At 37.5% G+C, this 19,164-nt stretch overlaps 1 protein-coding gene across 1 annotated transcript; it reads left to right on the top strand.

Annotated features, from left to right (window-relative positions):
- The first annotated feature begins 18,083 nt into the window (after positions 1-18,083).
- LOC131068031 (dirigent protein 1) lies at positions 18,084-18,470 on the top strand. Its single transcript, XM_058003238.2, has one exon. It carries the CDS (start codon positions 18,084-18,086, stop codon positions 18,468-18,470), a length of 387 nt encoding a protein of 128 aa, XP_057859221.2.
- The last annotated feature ends 694 nt before the right edge of the window (positions 18,471-19,164 follow it).

Here is a 19,164-nt window from a genome sequence, read left to right as displayed (position 1 = left end):
CGTGGCTTTGAAAGACTGAAGAACCTCAAGAAAATGCAAATAGCAGGCTGAATGCCCAGCCTACCCATGTGTGGTTGAAATTCACTAAAGGAAACCTCAAGCAAATGGCAAATTAGCAGGTGTAAAGCAATTTCCTTCCCCCTGTTGTGCATGTGAGGAGCGTGGAATGGGTATAACCCATTCAACTCTTTCAGCAAATGCATATGGTAGGTGTATAGCCTTCATCTTGGTGCGTGGCTGAGAAGAGACATTTAAACTCTTTAGCAAATGCTATTGGCAAGTAAATGGCCTGCGTGGTGTTGAACAAAGGACTTAAAAAAAACCTTCAGGCATATGCTATTGGTAGGTGCAACCCAGTCTCACGTGCCTCCCAAGTCCTCCTTGTCATGTGGCTTTGGCGTGGTTTTGAAAAGGTTTAGAAACTTCAAACAAAATGCACTTGGTAGATGTAAAGCTTAATTCCACAACCGGAACTAGCATCCTCTCTATGTGCTTACCATAGAAGCTTTCAAGCAAAATGCAAATGATAGGGGAATATGCAAAAGACATTTATCCCAAATTGGTAGTGGGGAGGAAATTTTTGTATTTAAATTCAACAACACATGAATGTATAATGTCTAAATCTTAAAGGCTTTTTACAAGAGGTTGCTTGACCACACAGTGGACCCCACACGCATGCACGCATCCTGAGGCAACCAAATTTTATGACAGAAATGGAGAGTAAAGGTCGAGCAAGTTGGAGATGATCTAACGAGTGTTGCTGATCTGCAATGGGAAGTTGCACGATGTTTATTCATTGCGACCCAGCGATTGAATGGTGGGCCCGGCAGAAGGGAGCAGCTCAGGTGTGTTAATGAGTGTGCAAGTCTAAGGAAAGATCGACGATGGTCACTATACCGCAATGGAAAGATGCTCGAAGGTTACCCATCATGGATCAGCAACAAAGAAGAGCTAAGATTTTTGGTGGTGGGTCCAGCGATGTTGAGGTGGCAGACAGGTGGCAGGTTAGGTGGCATCCACATGGATTTCGGGTGAATCAGATCGTGACACATGGCACGGATAGATGCACAGCAGAAGGGAAAAATCAAAATTAAATGTATAGTTCCAGCTATTGTAAAAATTGCAAAATTTAAATGACTAGTTGTGCAGAGGTGCATCCGAGATTAATTCACTGGAGGGGTTGTTTTTTGCCCAAATATAGACATATTATATGTCATTGGAAAGCTTTCAAAATGAGGAGTTCATTTGTGCAATCAGATTCAACAAATATTAGATTTTTTGGGAGCAATTTCCACTGGCATGATGCAAATAATTTTTCAGTTAGGGAAAGACGACACTTAGCAATTTGTGATGCAAATATGATCTTTTCCCCCTTCTTTATATTCTCAATTCCTCTCATTTGTAAGGGTTCCAGTTTTTGGAGAATTTCTCAGAGGGAGATTTCCAAGAGGGGTTCAAGTCTTATGCATTTAATTTTCTTGGTTGTAATTGTTGATGTTCCCATTCTTCTGTCATTGAATAGATACATTTAGCTATAAATTCTTAGTTGCAGGTCACATATATGTAAGGCATATATACATTTCCATTGGATTATCTTCAGGCATTTTTAAATTTTAATAAATCCAGTCTTCGAGGGAGTTTGAATTTATCCTCTCCAAGGGAGAGTGTAATTCCTATTCTTAGGCATGTTTTACAGAAGGGATTTAAATTCTATGAGCAGAAATTATGAAACTAATTTAATGTTTGGATTTGTATGATCTTTTGATTTGAAGTTTAGAATGTATTAATGTTAGGCATTAATACAGGGATATCTTTTAGTAAATCTGATGTGCAACTTGGATTCCATTTGTGTCTATTTGTATTGACTCTATGCCTGGATTGAGGCACTAATATATTACAACTAGAAGTTATTTGCAATATTTGAAAATCAAATCAGAATGTCTTTTGCTTTCTGTTCTATGATAATGTTCCACCTATCTCATGCTCCAATTTAGTTGAGATGTCAATGTAGATCTAGCCCATCTACAGTAACCTCCTTATTGTTGAGCCTTTTGAGATTCATCTTCTTTCTATTGATGTTGTCATGTGTGTGTAATGGGTCTAATTATATGCATCAAAGGGTGTCCCCCCCTAGGTCTAGCAGAACATGAAGTGCGGGAGGATCATTAGGATCCTATGTTATGTTGTCCAAGTCCTGAAATATTTCATAGATTGAAATTGGCTATTTCATAGATCAATTGCATGTGAACTTGGGTTTCTCATTTTTTGAGAACAACAAAATGGATTTCTTTGCCTTTGATATAAATGTTCATAGTGTCGATGTCATTGATGAAAATGTTGATGTTTCCCCTTGTATTGAAAAAGTTTTTGATGTTGATGAAGTTGCCAACAACAGTAGCACCAACCCCTCATTTCATGAGAACCTACTCAAAGGAGCACCTAGCCAACTCTTAGCACCCACTTAGAGATTTACAGTGATTGTTACAATGCAATGATAAAAGCCTTGTTACAAATGAGTTTTGTAACACTTACAAATTTCTTATATCATGAGACTGACTTTCTCTACCTGCTGAAAGTTTTCTATGTTTCTCCTCCTTCCTCTGGTTATGTTCTTCTCTCTGCTACAGAATTACCCTTCATAATACTCTGTTCTTACTCCGTTTTTATCTTTGCAACACACACTATGTCTCTCTCTCTAAACTTCATTGCAACAACAACTGCTCTCTTTAGCACTCTCTAGATACTCTCTACATCTATCACTCCTACCAAAGTTGAATCATATTTACAACTCCTACTATATTAGATAGACTTTGTATATATCAGATCTTTCTTTTACTACAGTCTTGAATATTTTATTCAAGTCAGTTATCTTGGAGGTCTACAACTCTGGAGATTTTATCCTCTATCTTGAATGTGATCTCATACTCACTGCCTATAGTAGATGCATCATGTATGTCTTCATATCATTCTTTGTACTTGGATCACTAAGTTTAGTAATCTTCCTCTGCCCAAAATGATCAGCAATCCTTCCTCAAGCTGCACAGCTTGCTTGCAACTCAGTCGCCATTAATGCATCTTTCATCCTCTCTGAAAAGTTCGACAACTACCACACTGAAATCCACCTTCACCGATTTCAGCATATCTGATATATTCTTCGAATTTTTAGGAAGTTGTATGTCTCCACAATCTTCATCCAAATTAGATGGTCAAGGTCGGTAGGCCACAATGTAGATCATTTTACCTATCAGCATGCAGACATAATCTTATTCAGCATCCAAGTCACTTGGTCAATCCCGGTCAACCATCCATGTGGATCTCTGAGTCTATCGACTTGCAAACATGGCTGCAAAGTCAATCACAATATTCAAATATGTCAGCAAAATAATCTTTCATCTTTCCAAAAAGTTTCCTTTGATTTGATCCGTACATGCCACATCATCAGGTCAAACTTGGTCAACACCCAGGTGGACAATCGAGCTTCTCAGATCCATTGAACTTCATGCATGATCTACCCACACGGGATAAGCTATTATTATTCTTAAGAAGCCTTCCACATGTTTCTTAGCCCGCACCTCATTAGCATGGTCTCTCAACACATGTGGGATAATATTTCTCATTTTTGTCCTTGTCTGTCCTTGTCTCGTGCTATATTCCTTAACATTGTTTCCCCTCGCGATATAAGTGGTGCAGGAGCACCTAGGACTTAGAGAATTTAGTTTTCACAATTTTGTATTGTACTGAACCTAGCCAATTCAGTAGTGAATAAGGACTCTAGGAGAGTCCAAGAGTTAGTATTTTGTGTCAATGTAGGCCTAGGTTGAGTTCATACTTCTTAGGTTTGCATTTTTGTGTAAATAGGGAGTTTGAGTAGGTAGTTGACCTTCTTGTTGGTCAAAAGTGTCAAAAATTGGTTTAAGAATTAGGGAGGGTTAAATAGGTCTTAGACATGTTTTAAAATTCATATGTGATGACTTAGAATAGGTCTTATAGGTTGGAGAGACCAAAAAGTGCAAAAGTGCAAAGTTGCAAAAAGTTGTCATGACAACTTTTGTCCTGAATTGGTTACTGGTGGAATTAGGGGTTGTCCAATGCCCTAGGAGGACTTCACACATGGGAAACCTATATATACCCTCTCTTTCACATTTAATAAGGTTGGAGAAGTGTGTGATGTAAGTTCAACAACTGAAACTACTCATTTTCAGTCTTGTTGGCAGCATTTTGGCTTGATTTTTCTTCATTTTGCAATTGAATATGGATTGCATCCATTGATCCAGAAATGGATTCACTTACTCCTATGTGTTATTATGTTGTTGGTTCAATTTAGAGTCTTGTAAATACTGTTCATTGGTGTTTTCTTGTTCAAGTTTGCAAACAACCAGTTTTGGCTTATATATAGCAGTTTTCTTGTAAATATGGTTGCCACATGAGTTCCTCATGTGATGCCATCATGGATAGTTGGGAAATGGTAGGAAACCACCTCTACATTGTACATATGCAGGTTAAAGTTCTAGAGAGGAGTTTAAGTATGACTGTCACCTTGTTCTAGGCGAGTCCGGGAGCAACCCGGCTAGAGGAAATAAGGTGAAAATGAAGTGCTAAGTACAGGGGTGTGTGCCAAATCACCATTTCAGAGTTTGGAGGGGTCCATGGAGTTGGGGTAGAGTTTTCAATGTAGGGAAAAGCTTTGAAAAATCCTTTTGATACCAAAACCCCAACTTGTTCATTCATTGTCGGTTAAAGGCCTAGTAAACCCTTCAAACCCCTCATTTTGGGGTTCATACATTGTACAGTGAAACCACGGGCCAAAACCAAAAAAATCCTTTAGGGATAGGTGTATATTTGAATAAAATCCAAACTTATTTGGGGGTCCTTTGAATCATTTTCACCCAAGCCCTAAAAAACCGGTTTTAGGAGGCCTAATTGGGCTAAGTTCTTGTAGCCCTTTTCTAGGCAAGTTTTGGGAATCAGTAAGAAACCTATTGAATGCAAACCTCTAATGGACCTTAAAAGAATCCAAAACATGAAATAAGACACCTCCACACCTCTACATCATCTCACAATGATAGGAGGTCAATTTTACAACTTGAAGCCAAGAAGCCACAACTGAACATATGGGAAGCACTGTGAATTGGTAGGGTTCCTAGCCAAAACACCTGAAGAAAACACCTTAGAGTGAACAAGAATCAATCCCTAGAAGAGATTGAGAAGGACTTGGGGGTCTAGAGAGCAACTAGTCCTGGTGAGTTGGTGGAAATGAGCAACACCAACTAGGTGAAGTGTTGAGCAAGCTTGGTAAACCCCCATCAAATTGGTATTAGAGCCTATAAGATTTGGGCTAGGTGAGTAGATGTCCTCAGTGGAATCTTTAGGAGACAACAGCATGGTGACCAATACAGAGTTGGAAAGGAAAGTGGATGATCAGGAGGAAGAGAATAGACTCTTGAAAGAGAAATTGATTGAATTGGAGAGTAAGCTTGGTGCAATTGAATTCAAGGCAGATGAAGTGTTGGTAAAGGTGGAAGGAGTAGAAGGGAATGGTAAAGAAGTGTCAGAGATAGACAAGGTGCCTGAACCTAATCCTGTCCTAGAGAAAAAAACTTTCCTGAAGGAATTGAAGGCCTTAAGTGGTAAATCACTAGAAGGATTGACATTGTTCGCTGATAAGATGGAGGCATAAGTGGTCCTAGAGTGGATAGAAGGCATGGAGAACCATTTTGAATGTGAAGGCATAACTGAAGCCCAGAGAGTCGAGGTAGCCAAGTCAAGGATGAGAGGAGCTACTCTCACATGGTGGTAATTTGTGCAAGATGAAAGGAAGAAAATGGGCAAAGCACCCATATCTTCTTTGAAAGGGATGTTAGTCAAAATCAAAGAAGTCTATCTCCTTGATGACTATGAAGTAAAAATTCATAGGAAGAGGCAAAACCTAAGACAATAAGACCTTGATGTCAGTAGTTATATGGAGGAGTTTCACAAACTTAGCCTTAGATCTCATACAGTGGAAGAAGAGAGTCTCAAGGTTGCTAGGTACCTAAATGGTCTACGGTGGAACATCCAAGAAGAAATCAGTTTAATGAGCCCAAAAACAGTCCATCAAACCTATCAAATTGACCTTAAGGTGGAGGAAAAATTGAAAAGAAGATGTGACTCAAGCAACAATAGGGGCAGGGGTAGAGGAAAAGACAATAGAGGCCATAGATGAGGCTTTGGAGGAAGAAGTTTTGAACAAAGAACACAAGGAGAGCCTAAACTCACTGAGCAGCAAGATAGTGGCAGCAGTAAAGGAGGATTCAATAGAGGAAGGGGATCCAATAGTGGTTTCAGAGGAAGATCTAGTGGCCAAGGTAGAGGTTCCTCGTACTTTGCAATAATGAAATGTTACCATTGTAACCAACTTGGTCATCCAGCATATAGGTTTCCAGAGAAGGGATCATCAACACATGGTGGTGAAAGAAGAGTGAGCTATCTGCAAGAAGAGTCTTCAAGTAGCAAGACTTTAGAGGTTGCCTTAGAGTCAGAGGTAGGTGACAACTTGATGATAAGGAGAACATTGATCAAAGAACTGGTCAGAGAAGAGCCAAGCCAAAGAAGGTCCTTATTTAGGATCAAATGCAAGATTATGGACAAAGTGTGCAAGGTGATCATTGATTCAGGGTCTATAGACAACATTGTGTCAGAAGAGGCAGTGAGAAAACTCAAATTGCAAAGGATACCTCACAACAATCCCTATAGAGTCACTTGGTCTAACAAAGGCCAACATGTCCTAGTCAATGAGCAAGCATGGGTGGATTTTACCATTGAAAGGTATAAGGACAAGGTGTTATGTGATCTCCTACCCATGGATGCATGTCATCTTCTTTTAGGAAGACCATGGCAATTTGATAGACAAGCTATCCATGATGGAGCCAAGAATGCATACTCATCAAGAAAGATGGAGTCACATTCAATATTCAGTCTATCCTTGAGGAAGGTGAAAAGAGGGCAGTAGGTCCTAATGTTCTTTTGGTGAGTGAAAAATAGTTCTTAAAGACACTTGATGAAGGTGAAGGTATTGGGTTTCCACTTGTGATGAAGCCCAAAGAAAAAGACAAGAAAGATCAGCAAGATTTGCCATTAGAGGTGCAAGATTTGTTGAAGAAATTCAAAGTTATAGTAAGTGAAGGACATCCAGCCACCTTACCTCCTAAAAGAACCATAAGCCATCAAATAGACTTCATTCCCAAAGCATCCTTGCCTAATAAGGCAGCTTATAAAATGACCCCTCAACAAAACGTTGAAATTGCCAAGAAAATCCAAGAACTCTTAGTCCAAGGCCTAATTAGGAAAAGTATTAGCCCTTGTGTTGTCCCTACCATGTTAGCACCAAAAAAAGGTCGTACTTGGAGATTGTGTACTGATTCTAAAGCCATAAATAGGATCACCATCAGATATAGTTTCCCTATTCCTAGAATAGAATACCTAATGGATTGTTTAGGGGAAGCCAAGTACTTTACCAAGATTGACCTTAAGAGTGGCTATCATAAAATTAGGATTAAGGAGGGTGATGAATGGAAAACTACATTTAAGACTAATAAGGGTCTTTATGAGTGGCTTGTAATGCCATTTGGCTTATCCAATGCTCCAAGCACCTTCATGAGATTCATGAATGAGGTGATGAAGGACTTCATAGGTAAATTTGTGGTAGTATATCTTGACGATATTCTCATTTTCAGTAAAGATAGGGCAGATCACATCAATCATTTGCAAGATGTATTACAAAGATTGTATGATGAAAAGCTAACCATGAATTTGGATAAGTGTGAGTTTGTCAAGGAGTTGGTTTACCTTGGGTTTGTGTTGTCTCAAGGAAACCTCAAGATGGATCCAAGCAAGGTTGAAGCCATTGTAAATTGGCCTACTCCTAAGACAGCAACAGAGGTGAGAAGCTTCCATGGACTATTACTATGGACTAGCTCAGTATTACAGGAAGATAATTACGAAATTGAGTGCTATATGTGCACCCATGTTAGACACTATTAGAGGTGGAGAAAAAGCAAAGTTTCAGTGGGGTGAAGCAGAAAACAAAGCTTTTGAAACCTTGAAGGAGAAGATAGCTACCCAACCGGTACTAGTGTTGCCTAGTTTTGAGAAACTTTTCATTGTAGAATGTGATGCAAGCAATGTTGTAGTAGGTGTTGTCCTAAGCCAAGAAGAAAGACTAGTAGCTTTACATAGTGAGAATCTAAGTGATGCCAAGAGGAAATACTCCTCTTATGATCTTGAGTTGTATGCTTTAGTGCGGGCATTGAGGAAGTGGAGACACTATCTCCTCCCTAAAGAATTTGTGGTCTATACAGACAACCAAGCATTGAGCTTCCTAAACTCAAAAGATAAACGCATTCATAAACACATGAAATGGGTGGAGTATATGAAGGCCTATACATTCACCATTAAGCACAAGAAAGGGCAGTTAAACCGAGTAGCTAATGCATTGAGTAGAAGACTTTTGACAGTGCAAGAAATCCAATTGAGAAGCATACGTGTGGACAGTTTTAGAGACTTGTATCCGGAGGATAAATACTTCTCAAATGCCTACAATGTGTGTAAGGGGTATCAAAATCACTTCCATAGTGAGTATTCTGATTTTACTTTGCAAAATGAACTACTATTCAGAGGTGGGCAGCTTTGTGTGCCTAGAGGCTCAATGAAGGAAAATCTCATACAAGAGAAGCATAATGGCAGCCTTAGTGGACATTTTGGAGTCAATAAGACTCAAGAGTTGGTTCAATGATACTATTATTGGCCAAGGATGAATCAAGATGTTAAGAAATATGTGGAGACTTGCATAGTTTGCCAAAAGGCCAAGGGTACTTCTACAAATGATGGTTTATACCAACCTCTTCCCATACCAAATATACCTTGGGAATACATTAGCATGGACTTTTTAGTAGGTTTACCAAGGACAAAGCAGGGATATGACAGCATTTATGTCATTGTGGACAGATTTAGCAAAATGGCTCACTTTGTGCCTTGCAAGACTACTCATGATGCATGCCAAATTGCTCAATTATTCTTCAAAGAGGTGGTGAGGATATATGGTTTACCCATGAGCATTGTTTCAGATAGGGACTTAAAGTTTATAAGTCATTTTTAGAAGACACTATGGCAGAAGATTGGCACCAACCTCTCTTTTGGATCAGCCTACCATCCTCAAACAGATGGGTAGACCGAAGTGGTGAATAGAAGCTTGGAAAACTTGTTAAGGTGCCTTACTAAGGAATATGGTCAAACATGGGATGAAGTACTCTCACAAGGTGAATATGCATATAATGACACCATAAATAGTACTACCGGCAAGAGCCCTTTTGAGGTGGTCTATGGTGTGCATCCAAAAGGCATTTTGGAGTTGAGAGACTTAGGAAGTGCAGCAGCAAGAAGTGGATATGCAGAGGACTTTTCTCAATCAATGAAGGAGGTCCATGAATCAATTAAACAAGCATTGATGGAGAACACAAGCAAGCTCAAACAAAAACTTGATGAAAAGAGGAAGAACCTACAATTTTCAAGTGGGGGATCTTGTCATGGTGCACTTAAATAAAGCAAGGCTATAGCAAGGAGTGTCAAACAAGTTACAAATGAGGAGGATAGGTCCATGTGCCATTCTAGCCAAGTATGGAGAAAATGCATACAAGGTAGATCTACCTAGTGACATAGGCTTGTCACTAGTTTTCAACATAGCATACTTAGTTGCATACAAGGGACCAGCTCAAGGTTTAGATTGCAGTCACTTAGAGGTTTTAGATGATGTGAACAACCTTCAGTTACCAGCCAAACCAAATCCAAAGGCCGGGAAGGTGTTGAGTTCAAGGATCGCCAAGAAGACAAGGCATCAAGTCTATTGGGAGCACCTAATCAAATGGCAGGGTATGGATGATTTTGAAGCTACATGGGTGATGGAGACAGAGTTTAAGAATTTTGGAATTTATCAGAACTTGGTTCCTAAGAAGGTGACATGCTCTTCTTTTGTTTGGGAGAATGGTGCAGGAGCACCTAGGACTTAGGCAATTTAGTTTTCACAATTTTGGCTTGTACAGACCCTAGCCAAGTTAGTGGTGAATAAGGACTCTAGGAGGGTCAAAGATTTAGTATTTTGTGTCAATGTAGGCCTAGGTTGAGTTCATACTTCTTAGGTTTGCATTATTGTGTAAATAGGGAGTTTGAGTAGGTAGTTGACCTTATTGTTGGTCAAAAGTGTCAAAACTTGGTGTAAGAATTAGGGAGAGTTAAATACATCTTAGAAATATTTTAAAATTCATATGTGATGACTTAGAATAGTTCTTATAGGTTGGAGAGACCAAAAAGTGCAAAAGTGCAAAGTTGCAAAAAGTTGTCATGATAACTTTTGAAAGTTGTCATGACAACTTTTGTCCTGAATTGGTTAGCAGTGGAATTAGGGATTGTACAACACCCTAGGAGGACTCCACACATGGGAAACCTATATATACCCTCTCTTTCACATTTACCAAGTTTGGAGAAGTGTGTGATGTAAGTTCAACAACTGAAACTACTCATTTTCAATCTTGTTGGCAGCATTTTGGCTTGATTTTTCCTCATTTTGCAATTGAATATGGATTGAGTTACTCTTGTGTTTTATTGTGTTTTTGGTTCAATTTAGAGTCTTGTAAATACTTTTCATTGGTGTTTTCTTGTTCAAGTTTGCAAACAACCAGTTTTGGCTTGTATATAGCAGTTTTCTTGTAAATATGGTTGCCCCATGAGTTCCTCACGTGCTACCATCATGGCTAGTTGGGGCATGGTAGGAAACCACCTATACATTGTAAATATGAAGGTTCAAGTGCTGGAGAGGATTTTAAGTATGATTGTCACCTTATTCTAGGCAAGTCCAAGAGCAACCCGACTAGAGGAAATAAGGTGAAAATGAAGTGCTAAGTGCAGGGGTGTGTGCCAAATCACCATTTCAGAGTTTGGAGGGATCCATGGAGTTGGGGTAGAGTTTTCTATGTAGAGAGAAGCTTTGACAAAGCCTTTTGAGTACCAAAACCCCAACTTGTTCATTCATTATCGGTTAGAGGCCTAGTAACCCCTTCAAAACCCTCATTTTGGGGTTCATACATTGTACGGTGAAACCAGGGGCCAAAACCACAAAAATCCTTTAGTGATAGGTGTATATTTGAATGAAATCCAGACTTATTTGGGGGTCCTTTGAATCATTTTCACCCAAGCCCTAAAAAACTGGTTTTAGGAGGCCTAATTGGGCTAATTCCTTGTAGCCCTTTTCTAGGCAAGTTTTAGGAATTGGTAAGAAACCTATTGAATGCAAACCTATAATGGACCTTAAAAGCATCTAAAACATGAAAGAAGACACCTCCACACCTCTGCATCATCTCACAATGATAGGAGGTCAATTTGACAACTTAAAGCCAAGAAGCCATAACTAAACATATAGGAAGCACTATGAATTGGTAGGGTTCCTAGCCAAAACACTTGAAGCAAACACCTTAGAGTGAATAAGAATCAATCTCTAGAAGAGATTGAGAAGGACTTGGGGGTCTAGAGAGAAACTAGCCCTGGTGAGTTGGTGGAAATGAGCAACGCCAACTAGGTGAAGTGTTGAGTAAGCTTGGTAAACCCCATCAATAAGCTTTGTCTTTCACTTTAACAAGCATATTTTTGTCACGTTGCCCTTTCCTTATCCTCACAGAGATGTGCAAGATAAGTAAATCTTTCCTTTTTCTCTATACTCTTATCCCACAACCATTTTCTTACTGTTGTGAACCCTCGTGGGATAAGGGTTTCCTTAGTATCCTTCGTTTATTCTTGTCCCGCAGGACCACCGCCTAGCCATGTCTCATGTGGGATAAGGTTTTCTTCAATGAATGCTTTCACTTGTTAACCCACATGATATTTTGTGTGCATCTTAGCTTGTGCGGGATAAGGGAATCAACAATCTTCCCTTAAGTTTCTTATCCCACAAGGTTATCTAATAGTGAATAACATGTTGTGCAATAACAAGATAACCTCACACTTCTACCTTCATGTTATCCCACAATTTTATCTTACCCTGTATAACATGTCGCAGGATAAGTTGAGCAACATAACCTGCATGTTACTGATATCTCGGTCACACTTTAGTGACTAGCCCGCCAAGGTTTTGCCTTAGGTGTTTCTTGTTGCGGGATAGCGGGGTCACATAACCGTCGTGTTATTAACATCATCTGCCACAATGCAACATTATCCCGCATGGTCACTATCTTCAATTGTTCAGCTATGGGATAGCATGTGTCACATAACCATCATTTTATTAACATCCCTGTCACATTTTCACAGCAGCCTTTGTCCAATGCAGAGAGTTGACCCAAGATAGCGATAGTGATAACCTGCGTGTTATTAACAACTACGACTGATACTCCTAGTGTTGTAATTGCAAGCAACTAACATAGCTTTTTATTGATAACTGCAACTAAATTTTTCTGAGTCAGACTAGATTTCACAATATATTTCCAACACAATTGCCTATGTCCTCCTTGTCCATTTTCATTCCCCAATGACACGCTTCATGTAATCCTCTTATATCTCTTTGTGCATATTATACAGTGTGTTATACGATGTTGCAGCAACACTTTTTCCAACCTATCAATTTTAATTCTCTCCACTACATCTTCTCAATTGTTGACATCAATGACAATAATGCCAACAAGATGTATTGGAATTGTTGAACTCCACTATATCTTCTCAATTGTTGACATCAATGACAATAATGCCAACAAGATGTATTGGAATTATAATACAGTTTTTGATAGAATTTGATTGTTTCCATCAATGAAGAGAAAGTTTCTCAATGGTGAAAATTCTCATTAGATACAAGTGGATTCTAAGTTTGAATTTCAATATATCTAATATTATGATTAATATATTTATAATTCTTTGTAGAAATAAATACAATTCTTATTACAAAATAGTATAAAAAAAATAATAAAAATAAAAATATATGAAATGACTCAAATAAATCATATAAATGATGATGTACGTACACTCCAAGCTCTTTGGTATTGAATCTAAACATAAATGCAATTTAATTTGAGCTCCTTTAGTGAAAATTGGTTGATTTGTATGGTCTATGTTATCAACATAATTTATATAAATTACGATGTGCTCTGCTAAGGTTTATGGTGGAAGCTCTACTTCTAACACATTGGAGGATGAAGGAGAGGAAGATGCAGATGAGGATTATGGTTGGGGGGGTCCAATAGTAGCCACAGGCATCTATGTCCTCAATGATGCATTTATCAGGCTAGGGATGGTATTATTTTTGCTTTCCTCCTATTTTGTGGCCCCTATTTTGGAGGTTTTTTTGGGTTAGTCGTGCCTAGGTTGCTAGGTTGATAGCCTTTTCTCTTGCACACCCTATTTGAGGGCCTCCCTATTTCTAAAGTGATGGCTACACCACTTGGTTGTGTTTTGGATCAGGCTTTCTCTCTTCTTTGCACAGGCATGGGTGCTCCTCTATTTGTATCTCTACTAAAAAGGGTTCTATCTAGTGCTTGATTGTGTCTAGCTATCTTGGATGATCTTCCATTGTTCCTCCTTGGATATGATTTCTCTAGGTGGGTGTGGCTTAGCGAGCTTTTTCTTTCTCTTCTCCCTCATCATCTTGATGTTGACCCTACCTCTATTTCTATTTGGGACCTTTTCTGGTGGTTGTGTGCAGAGATTCCTCCTTAATTTCCCCTTGCATTAATGCTTGGTTGCCTTGGGATTCTATGTGCTTCTCTACTTTGGTGGAGGGAGTTTGTGGATTTCTATGGCTATCTAAGTTTTAGAGGTGGACAATGTCCTTGTTGAAGTGGGGTTTATTATGGTAGTAGTTAATTGGCATTGGTGGTGTGTTGAAGGTTGGTATCCCTATGTGGGTATTACTAGAGAGAGAACTGCTTCATTTGTGTCTACTTCTATGGTGGTCTTTGGCTTCTTTTGCATGGATTTTTTTTCTTCTTTGACCTTTATGTATGCCCTTTTCTCCTCTTTTCCTCTTGCAGGTCCTCTTGAGGTGGTGCCCACTAGGTTTCCCTTGTTGGGAAAATGGTGTCTCATCCTTGCATTTACATAAGGTTACTATTTATAGTAAGTTTTTATTTGAACAAGAAATGGTTTGAAATTTTCCTCAAAGATTCGGATTGGCTAGATAAGCATGGCGGTAAATTTTTATCGCAATATCATAACTATTTTTGAAGATATTAAAGTTTCCATTTTTTAAGGGTGTGATGAAAGGTTTAAATTTAATTTTGGGGACTTTAGAGACTCTAAAATATCCTAAAAAGTGGGCATAACTAGCATAGTAGGTTACGATGTGATACAACACTTCACGAGAATTTGGGCACTTCAAATGGTTTGTCAATTGGACACCTGATTCACAAGTTATGGCCTTCAGAAATTTGGTCTCCTAAAATAGGAAATATAAAAATGAATAGAACACATAAATGAGTTGTAAAAGGGAGGTACATGTGTTCATGTGTGTCTTGAGACATCATAGGGCATGTAGATTGGAGATAAGGTTGGTTACACTTTGTTGCGTAGTTTTAGCCCATGGTTTTGTAATACTGAACTTAACAATTTCATTTATTGTATCTCCTATATATGAGGTGTGTGAGTTAGAGGTTGTGTGTAAGAGTCTTATAGCTATTGAGTTACCTCTAAATCTTTGGTTGATGGTACTCTTGTGAAAATCTTTCTCTACAAGTGTATTATATTTTTTTATTAATTTATTAATAATATAGTGGGCGACTTTTGGAGTGTGGGGTTTTCCTCTCGAAAGGGTTTTGCCCATGTAAATTATTGTGTTGTGGTATGCATGTTATTATGTCTATTTTTGTTAATTTTTAGTAATTTTTGTAATGATCTATAAAAAATTTTGCATCACCCTCCTCTCAAGGTTAGTGTAGGAAGTTGTTACGCTACTTAACTTCCTTACATCCCTTTCAATGCTAAGTGCGAGTGAATTTTCATAGCTTTGGAGTTCTCATGGAGGTCTCTTTCCTTGTTTTTTCTCCTTTAGGGCTATTGGTTCCTACTGCTAAGGTCAATTTGGTTGTTGTGGTTGGAGTGGTTTCCCTGCTCCAAGTCCTTTCGAGGTGGATGTTATTGGGGGCTACTTCTCTAGTTTCTCTTATGGTGAACCTTGGGGTAGATCTTATTCTATATCTTTTGTTCTTTCTAAGGGCCTTTGTCCTAGAGGGTTTGGGGCTCCCCTTCAAGAAAACTACTAAGGTTAGTGGTACTTGCTAATAGTAGACTTATTGAGGTGGTCCATGATGCTATCTATAGGGATACCTACATGTAAAATCTTTAGGGATGTCTTTCAAAACCCTTTGGGCTTTTTTGTTCTAGTCCATGTTTTGGTTATACGATTTAGTATTTTTCTAGAATGGTTAGGTGATTCTATTGTTACAAATTTTCTAGGTCCCTCAAGATCTTTGTGGTATCCTTCCTTGTATAAGATAGTCTCTATTCAAGGTAGTCCTATAAGAAAAAGGTTGTGGGAAGCCTTTCAAATTCCATTGTTAGTTCACTATTCCCTTGGCTTCTTTGGTTCCAATGCAAGAGATTCTCATGGAAGATGGTTCGAGGTTACTTCCTAAACCCCTAGTTTCCTTTCTAAGTTGGGATTCTTGTTCCCATTAGTTAGTTGCTCCAGTCAAAATCCCATAGGGTCTTCTCTTTTTGGTTTTGGTAGTCTCACTACTTAAGAGTTTCTTCCTCTTATACATTGACAATTTGACTATTATGTAAGGGTTTGGGCCCTCACTCGCTTTATCTAATCAAAACATTGGTTGATTTATATTTAGAAAAGAAATTGAATTCATTAATTGCCAATTTTTAGTAGGAATAAAGTATAAATTACTAAATTTATAAATAGATGGAATTCTTTGTGTGCAAAAACTCTACATAGTCTCTTATGTTTATATTGTGATTGGAATAATAACATGAATTCCATTGACAATATAAATGAAAATAATTGCATTCAAAAAATTTAAATAATATTAAATTTGAGAATAAATTAGTGCAACATAAAAGAATATTAAAGTTGAGAGTAAAATTAATATAATATGAATTAAAATATTAAAGCATATAATTTTTCCATGACCGACAATTGTCAAGCTAGATACAAATATGAATTTTGAAAACAAAAAATGATTAAGCTGAAAAATAAAAATAAATATTTGCATGTTACCCTACCTTCATCACTTATTCTTAGAAAACATTTTGAGGAACCACCATTCCCTCACACCAGTGCCCTTTTTCTTCACCCCTACTCTATTGCCTACCATGTCACTACATGGGTTGTTCTCTATCTCTTTGCTACTACTAATAATGGACACCTTAGTTACAATATTTATCAACATCATTGTCTTCATGTTTTCAGATAACACTAAAATCAGTCATAGCAATTGTAATGGTTACACTACTCAATTGGAAGATCTCATACTAACCACAAATCAATCACTTGGAAGATCTCAACATGCTAGTACCAAAGATTTTTCTTGCATCAAATGTGGATGCATCTTCATCAATGAAAGGAAATCAAGGAATATGGGGTCAAAGATTAGGCTAGGTTTTTTAACATTGGAAAAAATAATAGTTAGGGCTCAGATTTTCGTTTAATAATAATATATTATTATCAGGTAAAAAGTCATCACTTTGTAGAGTTAAATTATTTAAGTTTTAGTTTTTTATTTGTTAGGAACTAGAGATATTGTAAAATAGGATAAAATAAATGACACGAGTATTTGAGTGAATAAGATTAAGTTGAAAATGTTTAACTTCATTGCTACTACTAATTTCAAAGACAAGGACACAAAGAGAAAGGGGGGGAGAGAGAATTGTGTAGGCTATAAGTTAATTTTGATATCATGTAACTCGTTACATAGAATTGTGTAGGACCTATATTTTCTCTTATAAGAATATATGAATTCTTATTTATCTGCAACTAAGATTTAAAAGTGTGACTAATCACACAACTTGCTACATCAACACATCTAATAAAATGTGTTTGAAATAATTTTTTAACTATTTTACCAAGCCATATAATGAAATCCCTAATAATTGAACTAAAGTATTTTTTTTTTAAAACATCACATGATTAAATCTTTTTAAAAAGACCTACCCAATAATCTACTATAAAAATTTGGGTTCTATTCAGAATAGCAACGGAATTGAAATGATAAAGTAGCAAGTCTTTATTATTGAAAGCATGGAGTGTATGAACTTTACTATTAAAAAACGATGGGCTCAAAAAGTCAAAAACGATGGGCTCAAAAATCTCATTTTCAATGACCTCGCATGCTTGGCTTGGGCTGGCGAATACGACCAAGTCAAATTAAGATAAGATTTGATTAAAGAACGTTCATGGCGTCCTGTGATGACTTTTTAGAATTCGCTAGCCCAAGTCAAATCAAGATAAGATTTTATTAACGAACGTTCATGGCGTCCTGTGATAACATTTTAAAATTACAACATCTGTCTGTTTCTCAATAATTATTCGCATCTTGCACACTATTTTTTTGTCCAGCCACATAATGAACAGAACTGTCGGTATTCTGCTGGTATCTTTCTGTTGTGATTACAGATTTTGTCTTTATCATTGACAATATGCACTGTTGAGAAATTTTGTTACCGACCAAATTTCCTATTAAAATAATCGATTTCAATGAAATCATGTGTTGGGTCGGCTGGCAATGGCGTACTGTCATTACTTCTCAAATTATAACATGTGTTTTGTTTATTAGGCTAGTATTTCTCAATAATTGTTCACACCTTACACAGTAAATTTTTATCCACCCACGTGATGATGTTCGGAAAGAGTAGGTAATGTCGGTATCTTTCTCCTATTAATAATTGAAGTATTGTAAGTATTCTTAGTTGTATCAGAAAGCATGTTCTGTGATTACAAATCTGCAATGGCTCCCCAAATGTTAGTCCTCACGCTTGTCCTCCATGCCCTAATATCTTCTTCTTGGGCATTCATACAAGAGAAGAATATTGTGTTTTACATGCACGACATAGTGAAGAAAGCCAACCCAACATCCATGGTAGTGGCAGGAGTAAATGGAACATCCTCTGAACTGTTAAGCTTTGGAACAGTGCTGGTTATGGACGATCTTCTGACTGAAGGGCCATCTCGATTCTCCTCTGTTGTGGGAAGGGCCAAAGGAATGCAGGCCGGTTCAGATGTGAAGGGAAAGGCAGTTCACCTTGTGTTCTCTGCTGTGTTTGAGAACAAGAAATATAATGGAAGCACACTTCAATTCCATGGAACAGATCTCTGGACGAAGCCCTCTGGAAGAGAGGTTTCTGTGGTGGGAGGAACGGGGAAATTGAGGTATGCTCGTGGGTATTCCATTGTTACTCAAAACACTGATCCAGATGACTATGTTGGTTATATCAAATTCAACACTACCTTCCGAGTAGATTAAGATCTGAGAAGGGGAACCTTCCTTCTTCATTATCAGATATGTTTTCAACGCCCTAATGCCCACTTAAGTATTTGTACTGAATCTCATCCAATCAAAGACAATACTAAGTATTGTAATTCATGAGATGTTCACTCCGCATAATGTAGTAAAATAAAGAATTTATGGGATTTTAAATATTGAAAATATTTTTTCCAAAAAAAATAATTTTAAAAATATTAGATAAGGACCTATCAAAATGTATTTCTATGTTCTTATATTTCAACATTCTACCATCTCTATCTTCGTATTTTAATTAAAATAAACATATAAGTTATATATTTAAATTATATCTGTGTGTAATTAGATAGTGCATGTATAAATTAAGTTTCCAACAAAACCTAAGAGATGCTAAACAAAAGTATAATCTTTTTTATACCCTTCCTCTATTTAATATTGTTGTGTTGGAAAATAAACCCTAGACTAACATGTGCATTAACCTAGGTCAATCCTTCTCCCCTACAACATTAGATATGTGAGTGAGTTTGACTTGTTATCCACAAAGAAGGGCCATGTTACCCTGAACTTATACTTTTGTTGATTGCATGGGATTGGAATTGGGATTGGTTGAGTGTATGTTCAAAGAACAAGGCTAAAGAAGAATAAACTGAACAAGATTGATAGAATAAATAAATTACATGATAGAAATATAGAAGAG

The sequence above is a fragment of the Cryptomeria japonica genome, chromosome 6 (genome assembly GCF_030272615.1).
Source record: "Cryptomeria japonica chromosome 6, Sugi_1.0, whole genome shotgun sequence".
In the NCBI taxonomy this organism is placed as follows: domain Eukaryota; kingdom Viridiplantae; phylum Streptophyta; class Pinopsida; order Cupressales; family Cupressaceae; genus Cryptomeria; species Cryptomeria japonica.
The sequence above is the reverse complement of the archived record's forward strand: the minus strand, read 5'-3'. Positions and strand labels throughout refer to the sequence as shown.